The following is a 26,685-nucleotide window of genomic DNA, read 5'->3' as shown; positions in this document are numbered from 1 at the left end:
ACAAAATTCATATTCGTCGTCAAATTTGAAATCCTGCTCGATTAATAAATTTGGCGAATATCTTTATATCTGGCGATGAATATAGAATTCATCGCCAAATTTGAAATCTTGCCAGATCTTTAAACTTGATGAAGATTTTTAAATTTGTTGACGAAGATTCAATTCATCACCAAATTGACGACGAATTTTAGATTCTTCGCCAATTTGGCAACGAATCGAATCTTCATCGCAAATTTATGACAAATTTAGTGATGAATTTATTGTTAGGGATGAATTTCGTAATGAAATAGTTTTGTTGTTAATTTAGGGATAAAATTTATTTTATTACAAAGTTCGTTACTAATTTGCGATAATTACTTTGTCGTAAATTTGTTGATAATTTGCAACTAATTTTTCTCATTGCTAAAATTGATTACTAAATTAATGTTTTTTTTTTTAGTGTTTCTGACTTAGAGCTCTCGATTGACTTGACACTCAATTAGATTGATCAAGGTAACTAAGTCTTTTAGACAGCTCATTATAAGCTGTCGTTAAACCATCTTGACAAATAAATCTAAAATTAAATTTTATAATTTTAATTTAAAATATATCCCCATATTTCTGACAAAAATTCTCCAATATTATTTTTAAGAAAATGTTTGACTTAAATACCATCGAGTGGAACATTAGCATATGCCGACCAACATCTTGAAACGTAGAAAATGATAGTTGTTATTGTATTTTTTTTTCCCATTACTTTTCTATATATCACCATGCATGTCTTTATACGCTGAGCTCGTAACAATATCCATGGAGTCTAAAAATGCACGGCAACATATAGCTCAGGAGCAACCTACCGGGGGCATTGCACAGCGGTAAGGTATTTCGGTAACAAATTCCACCTAAAAAAATTCATCTACCGTAGAATTATAAACAGTGAACATCCGACGGCGTCGAGTACATAACCCGATAAAACTTTCATATATCATCATCCTTACTGAAAAATCGACCAGCAGTATCCACACAAATGCCGCCACGTACCGTTCTCATGCACGGCTTCTGGTTTACAGTAGCCGTTGGATTCTGACGCTCTACCTCCATCCACCGTCCACCAGTTGAGTCGGCGTTCCCTGATAGATCCAATGTCCGTGTCTTCGAATACCTTCCAGAGTCTTCCGCGCGCCAACGTCGATCCCCTTCCAGAGTCTTCTTGAGATACCTGGTCACTTGTTACTACACCTACCCATTTACTTAAAAAAGAATAAGGTTTAACCACGATTAATATTAAATAATTGCCATTAAAAATATTCTCAATAATATTGAACAAATAATTGATTATTCCTAAATAAGTTTAGTGTTCAGTTCATTTATTTTCATTCAAAAATAAAAAATATATAAAATAAATAAATTTTAATATTAATAAATTTGGTTTGTTAATGTTAAGGAATAGTTTATGAATAAATTTATTTCTTAATTTGTGTAAATTTTAATTTTATTACTTTTTATTTTTAATATATGAAATATAGTATTTTTATAATTTCAAAATATTTATAATATATTAAAAATAATATACATTCTATATATTAGATAAATATTCCATCTAATTTATAAAGATAATAATAGTGTTAATCGAACTCAATAAATATTTTAAATTCATGTTGAACACAATGAGATTTTTAATACTCATTTACACCTCTATACATGATGATGATCATCATAAAAAATTTAATATATTTTAATTTTTTTTACAAAGCTAATAAATATTAAGTGTTGCAAAATTTATATTTAACCATTTTTATATCAGCCTTTCTATAAATTTTGATATGGCGTCAGACGATCTTCAACTCCATAAATTCTTGATAAAGCTTTATATTTTTAATGGATTCCTTTTAAGGAGCTCCTACGATATATAAATTTTGTATCGTTAAGTACCTTCGGGACGAGATTAATTGGACTAACTGAAACATCGACCAGCAACTAACTCCAAACAGATGCCGCCACGTACACGTCCTCTCGGCATCTGGTTTACAGTAGCCATTGGATTCGGACGCTGTTTCTCTGTTCGTCGAATTCCTTCCAGAGTCTTCCGCGCAACCACGCCGACACTGTTCGTCCCCAATAAAACCCTCACCTTATCGCTTCGCCTCCCTCGTCCAACGGTGAGTCGTCTCCGCTAATCTGCACTCCGGAAGCTCTCTCCCCACGGATTAGGGTTTTGCCTTGTTGATTTCAATTTCTAATTCCACCTACTATGGCGACCTCGTGTGCGCAAATCCACGTCCTTGGCTCCTCCGGCGTTTTCCCCTCTTCTCGGATGCCGTCCTCCCGTTTTCCTGCTTCCAATTCCCTCTTTTTGGGCCACCGCCGGCCGAGTGTAGTTCGTCTGTCAGGGCGACGGGGCCATGGGTCAGGCTACAGGCCTTTGCGGGTGGCGTGCGAAAAGGTGGTTGGGATCGATCTCGGCACCACTAATTCGGCGGTCGCCGCGATGGAGGGTGGGAAGCCAACCATCGTGACCAACGCCGAGGGACAGCGGACTACGCCGTCGGTCGTGGCCTACACGAAGAACGGCGATAGGTTGGTCGGCCAGATTGCCAAGCGCCAGGCAGTGGTCAACCCCGAGAATACATTCTTTTCGGTGAAGAGGTTCATTGGACGGAAGATGTCTGAAGTGGACGAGGAGGCAAAGCAAGTTTCCTATAGGGTTCTGAGAGATGAGAATGGCAATGTTAAGCTTGATTGCCCTGCCATCGGCAGACAGTTTGCTGCTGAAGAGATCTCGGCTCAGGTAATTTATATGGTCCTTTTTTTGAGTAGTTTACTAACTTGAATGGTAGAATTTCTGTCTACTAATTATATACTGGCTGAAATTGACGTACATGCACAAGTTGTTTTCCTGTTATATATCAAGAGATTAATCTTTGCCTTTTCCCGTGCTAAGGTCTTAAGATCATATGATTTACCGTCAATTAAGTTTTAAAAAATAATTGTTCCTACTTTGTAATGATGGGTTGCAAAGAATGCTTGTTACTTTCAGGCTATTATGCCCTTAAAATCAATTTTACAATTGTTGCAAATATTTGTTGTTAATTTAATGCTTTTATTAAGAATAGCTCATGATTTTAGTATTCTGATTGGTAAATCTTTAGACTAAATTGAATTTTCTATTTGGGCCTTAATTGTTGAGATCTCTCTTTTCCACTGTGTTCAGGTTTTAAGAAAGCTGGTGGATGATGCGTCCAAGTTTTTGAATGATAAGGTTACGAAAGCTGTGGTTACTGTTCCTGCCTACTTCAATGACTCTCAAAGAACAGCTACAAAGGATGCTGGTCGTATTGCTGGTTTAGAAGTCCTTCGTATCATTAACGAGCCAACAGCTGCCTCATTAGCTTATGGATTTGAAAAGAAGAATAATGAAACAATTTTGGTATTTGATTTGGGAGGTGGAACATTTGATGTTTCAGGTAATAGGACTTATATGCAGTCATTTCTTGCTGGTTTTGTGTCACTGCTTACTGCGCCAACTTTGGCACTAGACTTGATCAGACATCTATTATTTGAACAGTCTGGAATTTTTTATAACATTGTATGGATATGTAAAATCTCTATATTACACCTTTATAGGATATGAATATGGTATCTGTGTTATAGGTAGCAAATTAGCAATATTAGCCTTTTATTTTTTACTTTTTTGGTAATTATACTGGATTTTACCTGATTGATGTAATAATAGGGGTTATGATAATTGGAAATTTGGTTGACACATGACATGATATATGCTTCATTTGGGTTACTATTCAGAATATCTTCCTTGTTGACAATACAATATTCATAGTTGTATTACATAAGATTAATAGGATCAGATTAGATGGCCATGAGTAAGTTTAAATAATTGATTTGAAAGATTGAATAGGGCATGAAGTGGTATCAGCTTCTATCAAATTTTCATTTCTTATGAAAAAATTTACAATAGAAGCATTGTCTTTCATACAGAAGCTCGGCTCCAACATGGTCAAGACATCATGCTAGTCCCAAACAGCTTTTTCTTTTGCTTAAATATAGCGTCTAGAATTTGTCAAGACAAAATGGTTTTTTTCTTCATAAAAGAAATTAGTGTTTTGTTTACTTGGATGGAAGTATGAAACAAAAGAAAGGAAAGAAGATAAAAACATTAATTTCTCTTGCTTACTTGGGAGGAAATAAAGAGGAAGGAATTCAATTTTTCATCTAATTCCTTTGTTTTAGTTCCATTCAGGCATAAATGGAGTGAACTGTTTTTTATTGAATATACATAAATAAGTATTTAATATTATATCTTTCCTTTACATTCCATTCAAGTAAACAAAGAAGAGTTATATAGAATTGAAATAAGATATTTCAATTCATTTCTTTTCTTTTCCTTTCACTTAAACTAAACAATAGTAGAACTTGTTTATAAGCTTATATAAGATCCTGTTGATGCTGAAGATTGACATTCAGATCCTTTTACTGGGTGTTTTATATGATGGATAGGGCATGGAAGAGAAGAATACATCAAATGGTTGAGAAACCCAAACATCCAAGTTGAGTGAGAAGTGACAGCTAGTGATGAGAGAGAGAGAGAGAGAGAGAGAGAGAGAGAGAGAGATGTTGAACCAAGTAACATTGAACCTGGGGTGACCGGTAAATCGAGAAGCGCTCGTGGTAGGCAACCCAACATCCCGTAGTTGTGCGCCCCATTTGGAAGAAAAATCCCTGGGTGACAACTTGGTTCCCTTCTGCTGCCTCGAGGGCGAGAGAGAGAGAGAGAGAGAGAGAGAGAGAGCTTTGATGAGATTTGTACTTGAATGGTCTTACTGATATTATATTGGACAAGTCAAACTACTGGTTCTTATGGATTTCACTCAATATTTTAAAGCATTGAAATTTATTTTGGTCTATTTTTATCACTCTTCACTACATATTTCCACATTCATTCCAGAAACTAGAAATTCAGACTTCCATTACTCTGTATACCATTTTTTTTCTGTTTTGTTAAGTATGTTATTGTTCCTGTTCACGTGATTCATGCACTTCTCAGCATATACTAACTTCAGTTATCCAATTATATGGCAGTTCTTGAGGTTGGAGATGGTGTTTTTGAGGTGCTCTCAACATCTGGCGACACACATCTTGGTGGTGATGACTTTGACAAGGTTGGTTTTTCCATATGTTTAATTCTACATCATTTCTTATATATTTGTTATTAAATGCTGAATTTGGCTTTTTTCCATTTGCTTCTGCTCTACAGTTCAGTGTGTTATCATTGTGCCTATAGATGCTATTGGTAATGAAAATTGTTGCAGTTATGACATTTTGTTACTGCCTAACCATTTTGTCCAATTGTTTGAGTTACATGCAATTGATTCTGCCAATAAAATTCTTAAATATCTTGTATTTCTGTTTACACTGTTTGTTCAGCCAACTGATTGAGTTGTCTAATTATAATTATTTCGTACTGTGGTTAGGTTGCCTTGTAGACTGACTAAATTAATTACTCATGTTGCTTGCGTTATGGCCACCGCCTCTCATAGCTCTTAAACAGCCTCCTCCTCTCCTCTTCTCTCCTCTCCTCCCCTCTTCTTGTCCTCTCGGGGCGGTGTGGTGGTTAAGACATGAGGTGTTGCCACATAAGGTCTTGGGGTCGAAACTCAGCGTGTCCGAGAATGCCTCCTCCATGCCTTTTCCACCTGTACTAATAGCTAGTCGTCACCCGTCCTCCTCTGTGTTGGTCTAGGGACAGGTTGGCAGGGGCGCTGGAGGCGAGCGAATTGTCTTTTGTCACATCTTAAACAACCTTTTCTTTATTAAACCTAAATGCAGCCATTTCAGTAACTTGTAGCTTAAAGGGATAAGTTCTGGAATGTGCTTTTTAAGTTCAATGCTTAAGATGTTCATGCAGTAGTTCCTGAAAGATGTGATCTAGACAGTATGCATCACCATCAGAATCTTTCACTGATGCAGCTAATAAACACTTGCTAACTGACTTGCTGGACTTCTGGATTACATGTATATAACATGCCCCAATTCGAATCATGTTTTATGTTAATTCATTTATTTTAATAGTATGTACCATACTCCTACTTTAGTGCTAATGTAACTTATGTTGGACCAGAGAGTTGTTGACTGGCTTGCTGCTGATTTCAAGAGAAATGAAGGAATTGAGCTTTTGAAAGACAAGCAAGCCCTTCAAAGATTAACTGAAACTGCAGAAAAAGCTAAAATGGAATTGTCCTCCTTGACTCAAACAAACATTAGGTTAGTTTCTCTTCCATGTTTACCTAACCATGACTGACTATAATACCTTTCTAATATGATTGTGTATTTCTTCTTTCTCCAGTTTACCCTTTATCACAGCCACTGCTGATGGTCCCAAGCACATAGAGACAACACTTACAAGGGCCAAGTTTGAGGAACTATGTTCAGACCTTCTTGATAGGTATGCCAGAACCTAGTTACTTGGTGTACTATAGTCAGGGATATGAGACAAGGCAGTTTAAAGATATTGCAGGATTGTTTTTGTTTGAGCTTTTTATGATATAGAAAGTTAAACGATTTGATAGATTCATCTTTTCAATAGTGACATGATGTTTTACATTTTATTGTACTTATGTGTGATTTCTTTTGGTTTTTTGTTTGGCACTCACTATTTTTTTTCATTTTTTTCTTATATCAGGCTTAGAACCCCTGTTGATAGTGCCTTGAAAGATGCAAAGCTTTCATTTAAGGACTTAGATGAGGTAATCCTTGTTGGTGGATCAACTCGTATCCCAGCAGTCCAAGAGCTTGTGAAGAAGCTGACTGGGAAGGAGCCCAATGTGACTGTCAATCCTGATGAGGTTGTTGCTCTTGGTGCTGCAGTGCAGGTTTGTCCTTGTTTTTTTTACACTCTTATGCTTACTACTAAACTTTCTAGTGGATGTTGAACTAAAGGACAAATCAGGGCTTGGAATCCTAGTCCTCGAAACTTCTGAATGCATGAGCAATGGCAACTATCATAGCAATGATGCAAAGCTTTAGATTGTGTGATTATTATGAATGTACCAATTTAATGACCAAGATGTTTATATGCATTTGAATTCCATTGTTTTATAAGTCTGTTTATGCAGCCTTGTATGCTCTCAAATTCACACATGAAATGCTTTTCCACATATTCCCCTCTTATCAATAGTGCACTAAGATATTTATTTAGTTTTCAAGCGACGTTTTTAACCAACTATTTTACTAGTTCTACCAGTCCCCAATAACAACCTCAATGTGATAGCATTGACTGAATTAGATGTGCTATGTGTAGAGGACTGATTATTTTAATGGTCTGAAACAAAAGGAGTTTGTGTTAAATTTAATAACAAAATGTTCGAGAACTAATTGATTTTCTTAAACAAACAAGTTCAAGAATCATTTTACATCCACTGGATAATGTGCTGATTATGACAAATTGAATGATGATATGCTTATTTACCAATTCTATACACCAATTTTTAATGATATTTTTTTGTATTGGCACTACTTGTCTTGCCTTCTGTTTTGTTAACTTGTGTTCTCATTTTACTGTCTCTTGCACTTACACATGTAGGCTGGAGTTTTATCCGGCGATGTTAGTGACATTGTGCTTCTCGATGTCACCCCACTGTCGCTTGGTTTAGAAACACTGGGTGGAGTAATGACAAAGATCATTCCAAGGAACACCACATTGCCCACATCCAAATCGGAAGTCTTCTCTACAGCAGCTGATGGTCAGACTAGTGTTGAGATAAATGTTCTTCAGGGAGAAAGAGAGTTTGTGAGAGACAACAAGTCACTCGGCAGTTTCCGACTTGATGGAATCCCTCCAGCACCACGAGGTGTTCCCCAGATTGAAGTGAAGTTTGACATTGATGCCAATGGAATTCTGTCCGTCACTGCTGTGGACAAGGGCACCGGAAAGAAACAAGACATCACCATCACTGGAGCTAGTACATTACCTAGCAATGAGGTAGGATCTTCCAGTGCATTTAACTAATTTTTATAAATCTAAAAAAGCTTTCAGCCTCATTTCTAGTGTTCATTGCCTTGCTAGAGTTTACTTCATACTGCAATATATGGATATGTGCAGGTGGAAAGAATGGTGAAGGAAGCCGAAAAGTTTGCGAAAGAAGACAAGGAAAAGAGGGATGCCATTGACACGAAGAACCAATCTGAGTCTGTGATTTACCAGACAGAGAAGCAGCTCAAGGAACTTGGAGATAAAGTACCTGCAGCTGTCAAGGAGAAGGTTGAAGCAAAACTCAAGGATCTCAAAGATGCTGTTGCAAGTGAATCTTCTCAGGGCATGAAGGATGCGATGGCTGCCCTGAACCAGGAGGTGATGCAGCTCGGCCAATCACTCTATAATCAACCAGGTGCAGGTGGCGCTGGTCCTGCTCCTGGAGCTGATAGTGACTCTGCAACATCATCTTCCAAGGGGTCCGATAATGGTGATGTAATTGATGCCGACTTCACCGATAGCCAATAAAAATGGTTGGGAAGAATCACAAGCACAGTGGAATGAAGTTTAGTAGGATTCAAAATTTTCAAAAATCCATGTGGTTTTTATATGTGGAAGAGCAACGCTAGAAACACTCAAGGCGGAAACACATGGGATGTTTGCTAACCAAACCTGTTAGTTTGAGCACTTGATATGCCCCTGGAAAAGTCGAATCGAGGATTTACTTAGCTTTCAGAGGAAAGTTGCATGCAATTGCACTCTCTTTTGCATGTTGGAAATATCATATCTAGTAATGTTCTGAAAGCAAGATGATTTGTGTGGTGATACATTGTATATTCCTACTACTAGATTGTCCTCAAAACTGCTTGGATCTTTTAGCAAATCTAAAAGCCAACTTCCTAGGTCACATAATGCTATGGAATTAAGTAGTTGTTAGTTAATAGGGATCTGGATTTTTGGTGCGACTATACGCAATATCACAGATGAGAGGAATGATATGCAAGATCTCTGTTGATCGAGTGAGAAAGATTGGAGTGTTGACAGCTGATTGCGCAATTAAGTTCTAAGGCAATGTAGGTTTACTCGTGAAGGTTTGGGAGGAGAAAAAAGAAGAGTATTGATTTCGAGGTTCTCCCTCATTTAACTAATATCCAATGTAATTTTTTGTTATTATTTCGGCTGCATATTTGACATTAGTAATTGCATATGCTCACTCGTACTAACATTTTTCTTGTTTGTGTTTGTACGAGAACTCAATGAATTTGGTGGTGTCATCTATTTATTCCCTAGACGAATAATTATTGCTCCTACAACAATAACTTGAATTAAAATTCCATGAGCAATGGTCGAATTTCAAAGGAATCCATTTCATTTGCACACATTTAATGGATCTTTTTCTCATCAAGCGTAGCGAGAGACATACTTCTAATTAGAATTTGTTATGTCACCATCTTTAAGGAGGGGTATGAATCAACAATAGATAAGGATGGAAATTTCATCGAAATGAATAGGTGGACTAAAAAGCAAAACTACATGGCCGATAAAAGTGGGCAAATAAAACTGCGCCAAGAATTTATAGAATAACCTCATAACTACATAAGAGTATATGTTACTTGAAAATAGTAGGTAGAATCTCAAATGGACTCAAATTACCACATTCAAGATGAAAGATGGAGAGACTATAGTCCCAATAGACTCAAGGTTCAAACAAATTATTAATGGGATTGTGGCCAACTCAGGTCAAGTAAAAAATGGCCTCAATGAATTTTGAGAACTCCGCTCTAGCCATTGATGGTGGTTATTGGAGGATATGTTTAAAATTATGGAGTTTCATTTTTTTTTTGTATACTAGGTATCCAAATCTTATAACCTGAATAATTTTGGGATAGATAGTTACCTTACATTTCGTTCACTGAGTAAATCTAGAAAACACAGCTCCTAACGTGACACTCATGCACACTAGAAGTTTGATCGTTGCAAATGCACCTTACATGGAAATCAAACCCTCACCAAGTGGGAGAAATACCCTGCCTATTGCCACCACGCCACACCCTTGGGGGGAAAGCAACGATAGAACTTAGATTGCCCACATGGTGAATAACAATGAAAACGAACAGGAAGTTAAGAAGATGCTCAAGGATAGAAGAAGTCAAGAAAAAAAAAGGCCATTAAGGAGAAATCACTTAGCTCTTATGGCAATAGGCAATTTGTGGATGAATGATGAGGAAGAGTCTAGCAATAGCTAAGAGGGAGGACCAACCAAAATCAAAAATAAAGTAAACTCTCATTCTAGATGAATTATTTGGTGCTATTTCTAACTCAATAAGTTTATTGGATAAAATTAGGACTAAGAAAAAGGCCTATAGAAAGGAATCAAAAGCTCTTTAAGGCCCAAATTAGCTTACCTCCATCTTTTAGTAAAGGCCTTGATTACTCTCGGATTGAAAATCATGAAGTTGAAAATGGACAATTAAGGTCACAAGTCGAAGGGTTGAAGAAAGCCCTAAAAAAAAAAAAATTCTCCAACGGCTCTAGATACATTGATATTATCATTAGAATCTAAAGGGTGAATTCTCTAGTACTAGTCTTAGTATTCTAGATTGGTCTTAGGGAACACCAATGAATGAGGGAAGTCCTTTCTTATTAGTTGGTGTATCAACTAGGCTCTCCTCATGGTAAACAAGTATTGAGCTTAATTCATGTTTCTAATTACTTAAGGAGGATACTTTCAGTCTGTTTGGGAGGAGGTGAGGGAAGGGAAGGGAAGAGTAAACAAGGGGAAGGAAAACTTAAAACTCTGTTTGGGAGAAAGTGAGTTAGGGAAAGAAAAGGTAAGGAAAGGTAAGTTTTAACCTTCCTTACCCATGAAATGAAAGAATTTCTTACATCTCAATTTGGGGTGTAAGGAAGAGTAAAGGAAATTAAAAAAATTATTTTCTAATTTTATCCCTAATTTATTATATTAATTTTAAAATTCGTTGTTTTAGTTGGTTTAGTTATTTCTTTGCGCTGCGCTAACGAGAAAAGCTTGCACCGCCGACTCCAACATCTCTCACTCCATGGCACCGGTACCGGCTCTCGTCGTTTCTCTCTGAGGACAGGTAACCTTCTTTGTCTTTATCCTTTTTCTTCTTGTCTTTGTGTTTTTCTTTTTAATCTTTCTTCTCTTTGTGTTTTTCTTTACTTCGATGTTTCTCCTTTTTCTCCTTACCTTCTTTCTTTTCCTTCTTCTCCTTCTTCTGCTGCTTCTCTTTGCGTTTCTCTTGAAAGTTAACAATTGACAATCAAGGCATATCAGATCCAAAAATTCAAATTCTCAACAAAAAAAAGAAGTAAAATAAAAACTACCATCACGCAAACCATATTTACTTTATTTGAATAGTTCAACAAATAAAGAGCTGATTTAAATTGGTTGATGCATCAGGAAGCCAATGACCTACTCAATAAATACACATCTATGCTCCATCACTATTGACAAATTTGATGCAACCAACTCCAATCACGTTATTATTACCCTATAAATCTATATCGACCTGTATAATTTCAGTTAAGGCACCTTAAGGATTTGGTCAGTAGATGCAACAAAAGTTAATTTTTTTACATAATTGAATAAATTTTCTTTACTGACGTGATTTCATTTTCGATGTTCACTATTATTGTCTTTGTAATTTATTTTATTTTCCATTTATTTGATTATAGATGGGCGATCAAAATGAGAAATATAATGATTTCATTAAGTTGCATCATATGCATAAACTCGTAGCAGCACAATTGGTTTGTTTGTTTGCAGCTTGGTATGAACAAAATAGGCACAAACAAAATATCAAAATTCCTCGTATTGTACCGTTAGAAGAGGAACGTGTGCGAAATGAATTAATGACAAAAGTGTTAACTAATGATCAATGTCGTAGAATGGGTCCTTCTACATTTGTGGAATTGTGTAATCTTTTAGTCAAAGAAGGTGGTTTACGACCTACAACAAGGATCACTATGGAAGAACAAGTAGCAAAATCACTCTATTTACTAGGTCACAATGTTACAAATCGTGGTCTTGGCTTCTTTTTCTATCAATCGAGAGAAACAATGAGTCATCATTTCCATAATATTTTAAGAGCTATAATGGAGTTGCAGGATAAATTTCTCAAACAACCGGATGAGTCACAAGTTTTTTTAGAAATTTTCAATAGCAATTGATTCTATCCATTTTTTAAGGTGAAAATATTATTCTTATCTTTTGACTACTAAAGATTCATGTCTATATGTTCATAATTATTAATAATTTAGACATGGTATATCAGGATTGTGTTGGAGCAATAGATGGAACATATATTCGAGTTAAAGTTTCTCCCTTTGATGCCCCAAAGTTTCGTGGTAGAAAGGATTTTTCAACATAAAATGTTTTAGCAACATGCACATTTGATCTGAAATTCACTTATGTTTTAGCTGGGTGGGAAGTGACGACATCCGACTCCAGAATAATAAAAAATACATTAATCAGACAAAATTGTCTTAAAATTCCAGAAGGTAAATTAAATGACATATGTTGTGATTAAACTTTCCTTACTTTTATAATTTAATAGCACATAATTTTTTTAGGAAAATACTATCTTGTTGATGCTTGATTCATGTTGAAAAGCGGTCTTATTATACCATATCGAGGAGAATGTTATTATTTGAAAGAATATAGCCGCAATCCACCATGAAATGCTCAAGAGTTATGTTGGACCCCGTGGTAGTTTTGATGTGATCAACCAAGTTAGTTAGGTCCTGCGTTTTGTCTGACCCCTGTGTCTGAGTGTGCAGGAACTTAGGAGCACAGGAAGTCGAGCGGAAGACGCAGCTAGCGAGAAGGACGGCACGGGAAGGGAGCCGACGGGCTCGGTGCGTCCGAAGGACGAGAGAGCTGCGGAAGAGTACTCCGGTGGAGCGAGAAGAACGTGTGCGGCGTTCGAGGGACGAGAAGTCTGACGGAAGCCTGCTCGAGGAGAAGGCCGAGAACTGGGTTCGGGTGAGCCCTATTCCGGATGGCTGCAATCACCCAAGGAGCCGAGCCGGAGCAAGTCAACTGGAGTTGACTTGTCAACGGTTCGGTCGACCGAACCCCATGATCGGTCGACCGAACCCCAATCCTCAGAAGACCAACCGCTGGTGACACGTCAGAAGCCACGTCAGCAAGCCAGCCGTTGGAGGACTGATCGGTCGACCGAACCTCTTGATCAGTCGACCGAACCAACGTTTATCTAGAGACTCAGTCGAGCGTTTTGATCAGGCCAGCACAGAGGAAGACCGTTGGCCAATCGGTCGACCGAACACAATGATCGGTCGACCGAACCTGAGCTCAATCCACAGAGACTGCACCTGGACGAAAAGATGGGCAGGTACAGCAGGTTCGGTCGACTGAACCTGGGTATCAGTCGACCGATCCCTCTCGAGTCAAACCTGATCCCGAAGATCAGGTTAACAGATAGACTTTAGAACCCCTATATAAAGGGGGTCTCGGGTAGCTATTGAAACACAACGCATACGAACGAAGTAGCAACTCTAGTAATCTCTGTTTAAGGAACTACTGTGCTGTCAAAGTGTAAAAGGCTTCTCCGCCTTCTGAGAAGGAGTTTTTCTTACTGCGCTTTTCTTACTGCCCTGGATTAACAACCCACTTGGTTGTAACCAGGTTAATTTTTGTCTCCTTTTTATTTCTGTAGTTGATTTTATATTGTTGATTTATTTTAAGAGTTGGAAAGCTTTGAGGAGGGTATAATTTTTATTTGCAGGCAATTCACCCCCCTCTTGCCGGTCCCCGCTGCACCTACAAGTGGTATCAGAGCCTGACAGCCTTAGAAGGACTAACCACCGTCTGAAGCACTAAGATCAAGACAATGGCCGGCGTGAACATCCATCCCCCGAAGTTCGACGGAGACTTCGCCACATGGAAGCGAAAAATGGAGGTATTCTTTAAAATAGATTTTGATATTCTAATTACAATGAAATATGGTTTTGCAGCGCCGAAAGATAAAGAAGAAAACACGTGGAGCAAGAAGGAGCAAGCTGATTTCGTCGCCAACGGAAAGGTTGAGTTCCATCTACTCAGTGTACTACCACCTCAGGAGGTAAATCGGATCGGAAGTTACGACTCCGCGAAAGATCTCTGGGAGAAATTCCTGGAGCTTCACGAAGGTACCTCCGAAGCGAAGCTAGCTAGGCGCGACATCCTCCGGAACCAGTTGACGAACCTCCGGATGAACCAAGGCGAGAAGGTAGCGCAGCTCCAAGCAAGGATCAAAGAGCTGATCACGCAACTAACCAATCTTGGAGAAGAGGTAACGAACCGGGACTCTATCCGGTATGCGCTCAATGCCTTCCCCAGAACTCCAGAGTGGGCCTCTTTAGTAGATGCATACTACATCTCTAAAGACCTCGAGGTAAGTACTTTAGAACAATTATTTTCCACTTTTGAACTTCACAAATCTCGAGTTTCAGAGCCCAATGGAGTAGAGAAGACCAGTCAGAACATTGCCTTAAAGGCAAAAATGAACAGTTCTGACTCCGAAGCCTCGGTCGACGAATCAGAAGCGACACTTTTGGTAAGACGCTTCAATAAATTTTTTAATACTAATAAGTTTAGATCGCAGAGGCATCAACAAAAGAAAAGGATGATTCGTTGCTACAACTACAACAAAGAGGGGCACATCAAGGATGACTGCCCCAAATTGAAGTGCAAGCAAAAGGAGAAGACAAAGACCAAGTACAAGAAACCAAATTCCTCCAAGCACAAAAATCTGAAGGCGACATGGGACGACTCTTCATCCTCCGAGTAAGAAGTCGAAGAATTCTCGGGACTAGCACTGATGGCCAACCATCAGCTAGAAGAAACATCTAGCTCAGAAATGAGCATTGATGAAGGGGGAGGAACATCAAAAAAAGAAAGCAGCAGTGAAGGGGGAGCGTCACCAGACCAGGTAAGTAAGGTAGACAATCTAACCCCAACTCAATCTTTTAAATTTATCAAGTCTCTTTCTAGAGAGTTAGATCAATTAGAAAAAGAGAATGCTGAACTAAAGTTGAACCTAGCAAGAGCATGTGTTGGTTGCTACTCGGAAAACCTAACGGTTCCACTGTACAAAAATTTTGTACAAAGGTCTGAACTTTTTCCTAGCTACCATGTGTTCTTTTAAATTAAACTTGGATTGCCTGCGGAACTTTACATGTTTGATCCTAAGTTTAATTTATTTGTTCTTTTAGGTTTAGACTTGGATCTCCTGCGGAACTTAACACGTTCGATCCAAATCACCTAGGTTATTAATGTTGGTGCAGGAAGCATCCGACGATCGAACTCGTGTTTTGATAATGGCAAAGAATTCAAAGTTAAGATGTTTTATATCTAACATGTTGAATGAGTATTTCAGGAAAGTCCTAACTGCGGTTAGGCAAAGGGATAAACCCTAGGGGGTGGTAATCCTAGGTCATAGGGGGTGGTAACCCTATACGGAAAGTCTTGGCAGGTCGATGACTTCAGGTAAAAAGTCCTAGGGGGTGGTAACCCTAGGTGGAAAGTCCTGGTGTCGCGAACCAGGTGAAAGACTGGACTAGCCGGGAAGCGGATGTCCAGCAGAAAGTCCGGAAGCGTCGAGTGCTGAGCAAAAGTCCAGTCGATCTGGAGGATCGCACTGGCAGCAGGTAAATCTCCTGAGTGGAGTAGGTGAGGACGCGTTCCCCGTAGAGGGAACAGTAGGCGTTGGGTCGACCTATGGTTTCCGGTCGAAAATCCGAAGTCAGGCCCGGATAGTCCGGAGACTGTCATAATATTCTTTATCATATTTATACTGTTGTTTTATGCTAACTTTGTGATGCAGAATATTGTTTGGGACTAACATATCTTGTAGGTACAAAATAATGATGTTTTCCCTCGGATGAACAGTGTCCGAGGTGCCTCCATGGAGCTTGGAGGTGCCTCGGGTGCAAAACCTGAAGCTGGCTGCGAAGTGGAGCTGGAGGCGCCTTCATAGGGATTGAAGGCGCATTGGACCATTGAAGGCGCCTTCAGGTTAGGATAAGCAGCAGTCAGCGGAGGTTATCACAGCGCAGGAACAGGGATAAATTTTGGGGTTCAAGGCGCCTTGACTGGCACTGGAGGCGCCTTGAACGTCCAATAAAAGGACATCTCGACCAGCAGCTTGAAATATCTTCTTCCAAGTGAACTATCTGCTATAAGCTGCCTACGAGATGATCCCGAAGTGCTGCAACGACACCCCGACAACCCGGAGCTTCAGATTTAGTCCTTTGTTGTCGGTATAATCTTTTACTGCTTTGAATTGTAATTAGTTTGTAATAGTTCTTACGAGCTTATAGTTGTTGCCCACGGAAAGCGATCAAGGATCGCGGGCCTTCGAGTAGGAGTCGATCAAGGCTCCGAACGAAGTAAATCCTCCTGTCTCTGTGTGCTTGTTTATTTACATTTCTGCTGCGTATTTTACTCCGATATTTTTTCGATAATTGAACGAAATAGCCACGAGCGCTATTCACCCCCCCTAGCGCTTCTCGATCCAACAATTGGTATCAGAGCGGGGTCGTTTTGAATCGGTGCAACCACCATTCAAGATAATTTTTTCGTGGAATTTTTAGATTTCTTTTCGGAGTCAATTAGAATTTAGCCTCATAGCTATATTCTAATTCTTTTTCTCGAATCGATTTTCTACTCAGAGTTGGTGTAACACCACTCGAGTTCGTGATTCTTTTATATACTTCCCACACTACTAATCTAGGACCAAGTCCTGTGATTTTCTTGTCATTCTTTTTCTTCATAGTTATTTTAATGGCTCTACAAGAAGGCTACAGTACAGCCCGACCCCCACTCTTCACCGGAGAAGACTTTGGTTACTGGAAGGGCAGAATGGAAAACTTTCTGAAGATCCAGTTCGAAACGTGGATGATCGTCAAGACTGGTTTGGATCTGCCAACAGATAAAGATGATGAAATCCTACCTAACTTTAATAAGTCAGAAGAACTAGTGACTGACCCACAGATAAGACCAACTAGAGTAAGTACCTCTCATCCATCTGACCAAATTCTGGGTGACCCAAACCTAGGAGTCAGAACTAGATCATCCTACAGAAACCTAAGTCAAATTGCTCTTATCTCTAAGATTGAACCCAAGACTATAGAAGAAGCCCTACCTGATCCAGATTGGATCATTGCAATACAAGAAGAATTAGCACAATTTGAGAGAAACCAAGTCTGGGACCTTGTACCTAAACCCTTAGATAAATCAATAATAGACACCAAATGGGTTTTTAGGAACAAGTTAGACGATCAGGGTGAGATAATAAGAAACAAAGCTAGACTAGTAGCCAAAGGGTTTGGTCAAGTTGAAGGCCTAGATTATGATGAAACCTATGCTCCGGTAGCCAGACTCGAATCCATTAGAATGTTATTAGCATATGCAGCAAATAAAGGGTTTAAATTATACCAAATGGATGTTAAGTCAGCCCTTTTAAATGGGTTTATTAAGGAGGAGGTCTACGTAAGTCAACCTCCTGGATTTGAAGACTTAGACTCCCCAAACCATGTATTCAAATTAAAAAAGGCATTATATGGACTAAAACAAGCCCCCAGGGCATGGTATGAAAGATTATCTAATTACTTAATATCCAAAGGCTTTAACCAAGGACAAATAGATCCAACCTTATTTGTAAAAACTATAGAAAAAGACATCTTTATAGCCCAAATCTATGTTGACGACATAATTTTTGGCTCAACTAACTCTAAGTTCTTAAAAGAATTTATTAAGTTAATGGAAAATGAATTCAAAATGAGTATGATTGGGGAACTTAACTTCTTCTTAGGCTTACAAATTAAACAAACCAAAGATGGAATCTACATTTATCAAACTAAATATGCTAAAGAGTTAATTAAAAAATTCTGCATGGAAAATTCAAAAATTATAAATACTCCAATGGAAACCAACATAAACATTGACTCTGACCCTGAAGGAAAACCAGAGACCCAAAATACTATAGGAGTGCCATAGGTAGCTTACTTTACCTAACTGCAAGTCGACCCGACATATTGTTTGCAGTAGGTATGTGCGCGAGATACCAATCCTGCGCAAAAGAGTCACGCCTAACATATGTCAAAAGAATACTTAGGTATATTAAAGGAACTTTAAATGTAGGACTTTGGTACCCAAGAACTTGCACCTTTGACCTGTATGACTATTCTGATTCAGACTATGCCGGGTGCAAGTTAGACAGAAAAACTACAAGTGGTAGCTGCCAGATTCTAGGTCAGTGCCTAGTAAGTTGGTCAAGCAGAAAGCAACATTGTGTTGCTCTATCCACTACAGAAGTTGAATACAATAGCTCTAGGAGAATGTGCATCTCAACTGTTGTGGATGATGCATACCTTAAAAGACTTTCAACTAGAATATAAAAATACAAAAATCTTTATTGATAATATCAGCTCAATTAATTTGACCAAAAATCCTATACACCATTCTAGAACTAAACACATAGAGGTAAAACACCATTTCGTAAGGGATCATGTAGCTAAGGGTGAAATTGCACTCAACTATGTTGAGTCCAAATCAAACCTAGCTGACATTTTTTCAAAACCCTTACCTGAACTTGAATTCAGTGCACTTAGAAGACAAATAGGAATGTGTTGGGTAGAGTAGGCGCCTAATTTTACTTAATTATTTTGTTTCCTTTCAAAATCAAGGAAAAATAATTTTCAAAATTCCCAATTTCCTAGATTTTTCAAAATTTTGGAATTAGCCCAAGTTTTCCCCCTAGATATCATGCTCCCCTAGAATTAAGCCAAGAGCATCTCACAAACACCTAGGTTTACCTTGATTATGTTTGAAAAATATAGAACGGCGTGAGATGCATAGGGTTCAGCCTGGACTCAAGAATGCTTATTTCTGTGCATCGATATGAGTCTGGGCGTTAAACACGCAATAAACATCAATCAAGTCAAGTCTTCCAGCTCTAGTCAAATCTAACTGGACCAAATTGACTTGACTTAACTAACCATGCGAAAGCTGTTGCCCTATAGGCAGTCAGCAAGTAGCTAAAGGTTAGACAGTTGGAAAAGTACACTCAGTTTTCTACTTAAGCATGCTTTGATCCTTAGGGCTCTGATACCTAGTCAGTTAATTGAATATAACTCATGCTTGGACTTAAGGACTAACTGAACCTGAATGAATAAACTAAACCAAAACTTAAATATTGTTCAAACTTAAGTTTACTATTAACCCAAATTTTAAAATTCAATACTTCTAAAGATCTAAGCTAAGTTACAATCTTGCTGAGCCTAGCTAACTTTGAAATCTAACATTGTATATTCCAACAAAGTTATTTTTTTTACCCTCTAAGATTACTTTTCTCCTAGCCTTTAAAAATTTATCAAAAAGATACCTCTTTTCATAAGAAATGAATATTAAGTATCTAGTTATTCAAAAGTCTATTATTGTTTTTGATATATGGCAAAGGGGGAGAGTAGCAAAATTCAAATTGAAATTACTACAAAAGGGGGAGCAATAGTTAAGGGGGAGCATATAGTTTAGCAAATTTGCCTGTGTTAAATGGTTATCTATTCGTTCTGGTTACTTAACTTTGAATTTGAGTTACCATAATCAAAAAGGGGGAGATTGTTGGTGCAGGAAGCATCCGACGATCGAACTCGTGTTTTGATAATGGCAAAGAATTCAAAGTTAAGATGTTTTGTATATAACATGTTGAATGAGTGTTTCAGGAAAGTCCTAACTGGGGTTAGGCAAAGTGATAAACCCTAGGGGGTGGTAACCCTAGGTCATAGGGGGTGGTAACCCTATGCGGAAAGTCTTGGCAGGTCGATGACTTCAGGCAAAAAGTCCTAGGGGGTGGTAACCCTAGGTGGAAAGTCCTGGTGTCGCGAACCAGGTGAAAGGCTGGACTAGCCGGGAAGCGGATGTCCAGCAGAAAGTCCGGAAGCGTCGAGTGCTGAGCAAAAGTCCAGTCGATCTGGAGGATCGCACTGGCAGCAGGTAAATCTCCTGAGTGGAGTAGGTGAGGACGCGTTCCCCGTAAAGGGAACAATAGGCGTCGGGTCGACCTAGGGTTTCCGGTCGGAAATCCGAAGTCAGACCCGGACAGTCCGGAGACTGTCATAATGTTGGATCGAGACGCGCTAGAGGGGGGGGGTGAATAGCGCTCGTGGATAAATTTTACGTTTATCGGAATCGTGAAAATATCGGAGTTAAAACACGCAGCGGAAAGTAAACAAACACACAAAGAGACAAGCTTTTTACTTCGTTCGGAGCCTAAGGCGACTCCTACTCGAAGGCTCGCAATCCTTGATCGCTTCCGGTGGGCAACAACTATAATCACGATAGAAATTACAAATTACACTGAAAGTATTGAAGTAAACTTGTACCGACAACTTAAGAAAGAAGAAGATTGAAGCTCCGGGTCGTCGGAATGTCGCAGCAGCACTTCAGAATGACTTTGTTAGCAGCACGTTGAAGAAGGAAAGCTCGGAACTTGATTGCTTGAGATGCTGGTCGAAACCCCCTTATAAAGGGTGTTCAAGGCGCCTTGAAGGCTGTTCAAGGCGCCTCCATGCTGCCTAGTCTTCCGCGTGGATCAGATCTGAACTGGTCGAACTTCATCCCTTGGAGGCGCCTTATACCCTGCTCAAGGCGCCTTCCAAGGCGCCTTATACTCCCTTCAAGGCGCCTTCGATGAACTTTCGCAGCCAGCTCAGCTTTTGCACCCGAGGCGCCTCCAAGCTCCATGGAGGCGCCTCGGACACTGTTCATCCGAGGCTTTAGGTTGCTTCTTTGCACCTGGAAGATACGTTAGTCCCAAACCATATCCTGCAACATAAAGTTAGCACAATAAACATGATAAATGAAGTATAGACAGTCTCCGGACTGTCCGAGTCTGACTTCGAGTTTCCGACCGGAAACCCTAGGTCGACCCGACGCCTACTGTTCCCTCTACGGGGAACGCATCCTCACCTACTCCCCTCAGGAGATTTACCTGTTGCCAGTCGATCCTCCAGATCGACTGGACTTTTGCTCAGCACTTGATGCTTCCGGACTTTCCGCTGGACATCCGCTTCCCCGGCTAGTCCAGTCTTTCACCTGGTTCGTGACACCAGGACTTTCCACCTAGGGCTACCGCCCCCTAGGACTTTTGCCTGAAGACATCGACCTACCAAGACTTTCCGCATAGGGTTACCACCCCCTATGACCAAGGGTTACCACTCCCTAGGGTTTTACCTTTTGCCTAACCGCAGCTAGGACTTTCCTGAAATTCTTAAGTAGACTTGTTAGACTACAAAACATCTTAACTTTGAATTCTTTGCCATTATCAAAACATGAGTTCGATCGTCGGATGCTTCCCGCACCAACAATTTTCCCCTTTTTGATTATGGCAACTCAAATTCAAAGTTAAGTAAATAGATAGACATTTTTAGCACAGGCAAATCTGCTAAGTATAGATGAACAAGGTAACTAAAGCAAGTTTGCCCTATATGCTCCCCCTTAACTTTTGCTCCCCCTTAACTTTTGCCTCCCTAATTTTTTTTAATTTTAACTTGAATTTATGTTCACATATTTACTTTTGCTACTCTCCCCCTTTGCCATAACTCAAAAATGGGCAATTATAGATATTTGATTTAGTTGTACACAATTAAGGTCAACAGTTTAGCTATGTTCAATAGGGTGTGAAAGTTAAGGTCAATTGGAACTTAACTTAAGTTTGAGGATAAGGTTATTTATTTATTTAAGTTAAGTTGGTCCTTAGGTCCAAGCATAAGTCATGTTTACTAGATTGATTTACTAGGTATCAGAGCCATAAAGAACAAAATATGTTTTTTAAAAAAAATGAGTGTTCTTTACCAACTGTCTAACCTTTAGTTACTTGCTGATTATCTATAGGACAGTAGCTTTCACTAGGTTAGTCAAGTTAAATTATTTTGGTCCAGATAGACTTGACTAGAGCTGGAGAATTTAACTTGATTAATGTTTATTGCATATTTAACGCCCAAACTCATATTGATGCACAGATATAAGCATTCTTGAGTCCAGGCTATACCCTATGCATCTCACGCCATTCTATGTTTGTCAATCACAATCAAGGTAAACCTAGGTGCTTGTGAGATGCTCTGGCTTAATTCTAGGGGAACATGATATCTAGGGGGAAAACCTAGGTTAATTCCAGAATTTTAAAATCTAGGAAAAAATTGGAGTTTTGAAAACTATTTTTTTTTTAGAATTTGAAAAAAAATAATAGAAATAATAGTAAGACATCTACTCTACCCAACACATTCCTATTTGCCTTCTAAGTCCACTGAACTCAAGTTCAGGTAAGGGTTTTGTAAAGATGTCAGCTAGGTTTGATTTGGACTCAACATGGTTGAGTGTAATTTCACCTTTAGCTACATGATCCCTTACAAAGTGGTGTTTTACCTCTATATGTTTGGTTCTAGAATGGTGAATAGGATTTTTGGTCAGATTAATCTAGCTGATATTATCAATAAAGATTTTAGTATTTTTATAGTCTAGTTGATAGTATTTTAGTGTATGCATCATCCATAACAATTGAGATGCACATTCTCCTAGAGCTATGTATTCAGCTTCTGTAGTGGATAAAGCAACACAATGTTACTTTCTGCTTGACCAACTTACTAGGCACTGACCTAGAATTTGACAACTACCACTTGTACTTTTCCTATCTAACTTGCACCCAGCATAGTCTGAATCAGAATATCCATAAAGGTCAAAGGTGCAAGTTCTTGGATACCAAAGTCCTACATTTAGAGTTCCTTTTAATATATCTAAGTATTCTTTTAACATATGTTAGGTGTGACTCTTTTGCACATGATTGGTATCTTGCACACATACCTACTGCAAACAGTATGTCAGGTCGACTTGCAGTTAGATAAAGTAAACTACCTATGACACTTCTATAGTATTTTGGGTCTACAGGTTTTCCTTCAGGGTCAGAGTCAATGTTTATGTTGGTTGCCATTGGAGTATTTATAATTTTTGAATTTTCCATTCTGAATTTTTTGATTAACTCCTTAGCATATTTAGTTTGATAAATGTAGATTCCATCTTTGGTTTGTTTTATTTGTATGCCTAAGAAAAAGTTGAGTTCTCCGACCATGCTCATTTCAAATTCACTTTCCATTAATTTAACAAATTCTTTCAAAAATTTTGAATTAGTTGAACCAAAGATTATGTCATCAACATAGATTTGGGCTATAAAGATGTCTTTTTTTATAATTTTCACGAACAAAGTAGGATCGATTTGTCCTTGGTTAAATTTTTTGGATATTAAGTAATTAGATAATCTTTCATACCATGCTCTAGGGGCTTGTTTTAGTCCATATAGTGCCTTTTTTAATTTAAATACGTGATTGGGGTAATCTATGTCTTCAAAACCTGGAGGTTGGCTTACGTAGACTTCTTCTTTGATAAAACCATTTAAAAAGGCTGACTTAACGTCCATTTGGTACAATTTGAATCCTTTATTGGCTGCATAGGCTAATAACATCCTAATGGACTCGAGTCTAGCTACTGGAGCATAGGTTTCATCATAGTCTAAACCTTCGACTTGACTAAACCCTTTGGCTACTAACCTTGCCTTATTTCTTACTATATTACCGTGATCATCCAACTTGTTCCTAAAAACCCATTTAGTATCTATTATTGATTTATCTATGGGTTTAGGTACAAGGTCCCAGACTTGGTTTCTCTCAAATTGGGCTAATTCTTCCTGCATTGCAATGATCCAGTCTGGATCAGGCAGGGCTTCTTCTATAGTTTTAGGTTCAATTTTAGAAATTAGAGCAATCTGACTAAGGTTTCTATAGGACGATCTAGTTCTGACTCCTAGGTTTGGGTCACCCAAAATTTGATCAGGTGGGTGAGAGGTGCTAATTCTAGTTGGTCTTATCTGTGAGTCAGAAACTGGTTCTTCTGACTCATTAAGATTAGGTTGGATTTCATCATCATCTACAGCTCTTGGATTAGTGTCAATATTTGTATTTATATTAGGTAAGTTATTTTCTTCATCAAATATTACATTAGTTGTTTCTTCAACTTTCAAGGTATTTTGATTATATACTCTAAAGGCTCTACTGGTAGAGGAGTATCCTAAGAATATTCCTTGGTTAGATTTGGGTGTAAATTTTCCTAAGTAATCTTTAGTATTTAAACTGTGAACTTTACACCCAAATACCTTTAGATAGTTTAGATTGGGAATTTTATTATAGTAGAGTTCATATGCTGTTTTATTGTGAAATTTATTAATTAAAATTATGTTTTGAATGTAATTTGCAGTATTTATCGCTTCAGCCCAAAATTGATGATTTAAGTGATATTCATTTAACATAGTTCTAGCTACTTCTTGTAATGTTCTATTTTTACGTTCTACTAGTCAATTTTGTTGGGGGGTTCTAGGACATGAAAATTCATGTTGGTATCCATTTATTTTACAAAATTGGGTGAACTTATGATTTTCAAATTCCCCTCCGTGATCACTTCTTATTCTTTTAATTTTAGTATCTTTTTCATTTTTCGTTAAGTTGCAAAAATTACTAAATATTTCATAGGTTTCATCTTTTGTTTTTAGAAATTTTACCCAAGTGTACCTAGAGTAGTCATCAATTATTACTAAGCAATATTGGTTCTTGTTTAGTGATTTGGCTCCATGTGAATCAAATAGATCAAGGTGAAGGAGCTCAAGTATGGTGTTGGATCTTTCTAGGTTAGTTGACTTGTGGGTTGACTTGGTTTGTTTTCCTTTTTGACATGCATCACAGATTGAATTTTCAATAAATTTTAATTTGGGCAACCCTCTAACTAGACCATTTTGACTTATTTTTGAAATAAGTCTTGTGTGTGTGTGACCCAGCCTTCTGTGCCACAGTTGGGTTTCCTCTTGTTGTGTCAGGAGACACTTTATTGAGGATATTGATAAATCAATTGTGTAGATGTTATTTTTCCTAAGTCCCTTAAGTTTAATTTTTGGATTTTCAATATTTTTAACTAGACATCCAGATTTATCAAAATTAACTAGGTATCCGCTGTCACACAATTGACTTATACTTAGTAAATTAAAGTTAAAACTTTCAACCAATAAAACATTTCGAATAATAAAATCGGAACTAAGTTCAATATTACCTTTTCCGATTACTTTAAGTTTACCGTTGTTGCCGAATGCAACTGATCCTAGACTCTTGTACTTGAGTTTGGTAAACTTCAACTTATCTCCAGTCATATGTCTGGAGCATCCACTATCCAACATCCATTGATCCAATTCCTACACATGAAGTAGTTGAATTGATTTCTTATTAATGGATTAAAGATAGCGTGATTGAAGCAGATTCCTTAAATTTTCTATCTTATTGTATTTAAGATAATTTAATAAACACTTATGTCTATTGAATTTTGAAGTTTTGAAATTTAAGTTTTTAAAATAATGAATTATTTAAGTTTTTAAAATAATTTTTTAAGTTTAAAATAATTTTGAAATTTAAGTATTTGAAATAATTTTGAAATTTAAGTTTTTGAAATAATTTTGAAATTTAAGTTTTTAAAATAATTTTTTAAGTTTAAAATAATTTTGAAATTTAAGTTTTTGAAATAATTTTGAAATTTAAGTTTTTGAAATAATTTTGAAATTTAAGATTTGAAATAATTTTGAATTTTAAGTTTTTGAAATAATTTTTGAAATAATTTTGAAATTTAAGTTTAAAAATAATTTTGAAATTTAAGTTTTAAAATAATTTTGAAATTTAAGTTTAAAATAATTTTGAAAATTTAAGTTTTTGAAATAATTTTGAAATTTAAGTTTTTGAAATAATTTTTGAAATTTAAGTTTTTGAAATAATTTTAGAAATAATTTTGAAATTTAATTTTTTGAAATAATTTTGAAATTTAAGTTTTTGAAATAATTTTGAAATAATTTTGAAATAATTTTGAAATTTAAGTTTAAAAATAATTTTGAAATTTAAGTTTTAAAATAATTTTGAAATTTAAGTTTTTGAAATAATTTTGAAATTTAAGTTTAAAAATAATTTTGAAATTTAAGTTTTAAAATAATTTTGAAATTTAAGTTTTAAAATAATTTTGAAATTTAAGTTTTTGAAATAATTTTGAAATTTAAGTTTTTAAAATAATTTTGAATTAATTATCAGTTTGGTTTTAATTACTTAGTCATCTCACCTGATCTAAATTCTCAATCAGGGAATCCTATAATTATTGTAAGATGAATTGAGGTTCAATTTAAGGGTTTGGTTTAGTCTTGTGTTAGGTTCAGGTTTAGCTTTGGGTTCAACAAGGAAGCATTCTTTGGATAAACTTCTGGGCTTTGGTGAGTCACAAGGAGCTCATTAAAGTAACCATGCCTTCGAGGTTTTTCAAATAGTCCTACCCATTGACCTTAATACTAAAACTTGGTCTAACTAGTTAGGATCCATTAAGGGTAGCTTCGGTCAGTTTCACTTGGCCAAATGCACCAGGTCGAAGCCATATCTTCCTACACATGCGATGCCCAAGCTTCCCTAACGTACTATCATCCAAAAACTTCACCAGTACTGTGGTTCAAGTTAATCTTATCCCGTTTTAATCTAACCTTAATTACCCTGCCGGGTAATCTATTCTTGTTTTACCCATTCCGGGTAAATTAGGTTCAGTTACCCTGTCGGGTAGTTCAGTTGGAGGTGCCAGCTAG

At 37.4% G+C, this 26,685-nt stretch overlaps 1 protein-coding gene across 1 annotated transcript; it reads left to right on the top strand.

Moving 5' to 3' along the window:
• The first annotated feature begins 2,113 nt into the window (after positions 1 to 2,113).
• Positions 2,114 to 8,870, top strand: LOC121968261 (stromal 70 kDa heat shock-related protein, chloroplastic-like). Its single transcript, XM_042518714.1, has 8 exons — positions 2,114 to 2,767; positions 3,191 to 3,443; positions 5,074 to 5,153; positions 6,113 to 6,255; positions 6,338 to 6,436; positions 6,674 to 6,863; positions 7,574 to 7,972; positions 8,093 to 8,870. The coding sequence occupies exons 1-8, from the start codon at positions 2,231 to 2,233 to the stop codon at positions 8,489 to 8,491; spliced, it is 2,100 nt and encodes a 699-aa protein (XP_042374648.1). The 5' UTR covers positions 2,114 to 2,230; the 3' UTR covers positions 8,492 to 8,870.
• Positions 8,871 to 26,685: the final 17,815 nt, after the last annotated feature.

Source organism: Zingiber officinale, chromosome 1B (assembly GCF_018446385.1).
Source record: "Zingiber officinale cultivar Zhangliang chromosome 1B, Zo_v1.1, whole genome shotgun sequence".
NCBI classification, from domain to species: domain Eukaryota; kingdom Viridiplantae; phylum Streptophyta; class Magnoliopsida; order Zingiberales; family Zingiberaceae; genus Zingiber; species Zingiber officinale.
The sequence above is the reverse complement of the archived record's forward strand: the minus strand, read 5'-3'. Positions and strand labels throughout refer to the sequence as shown.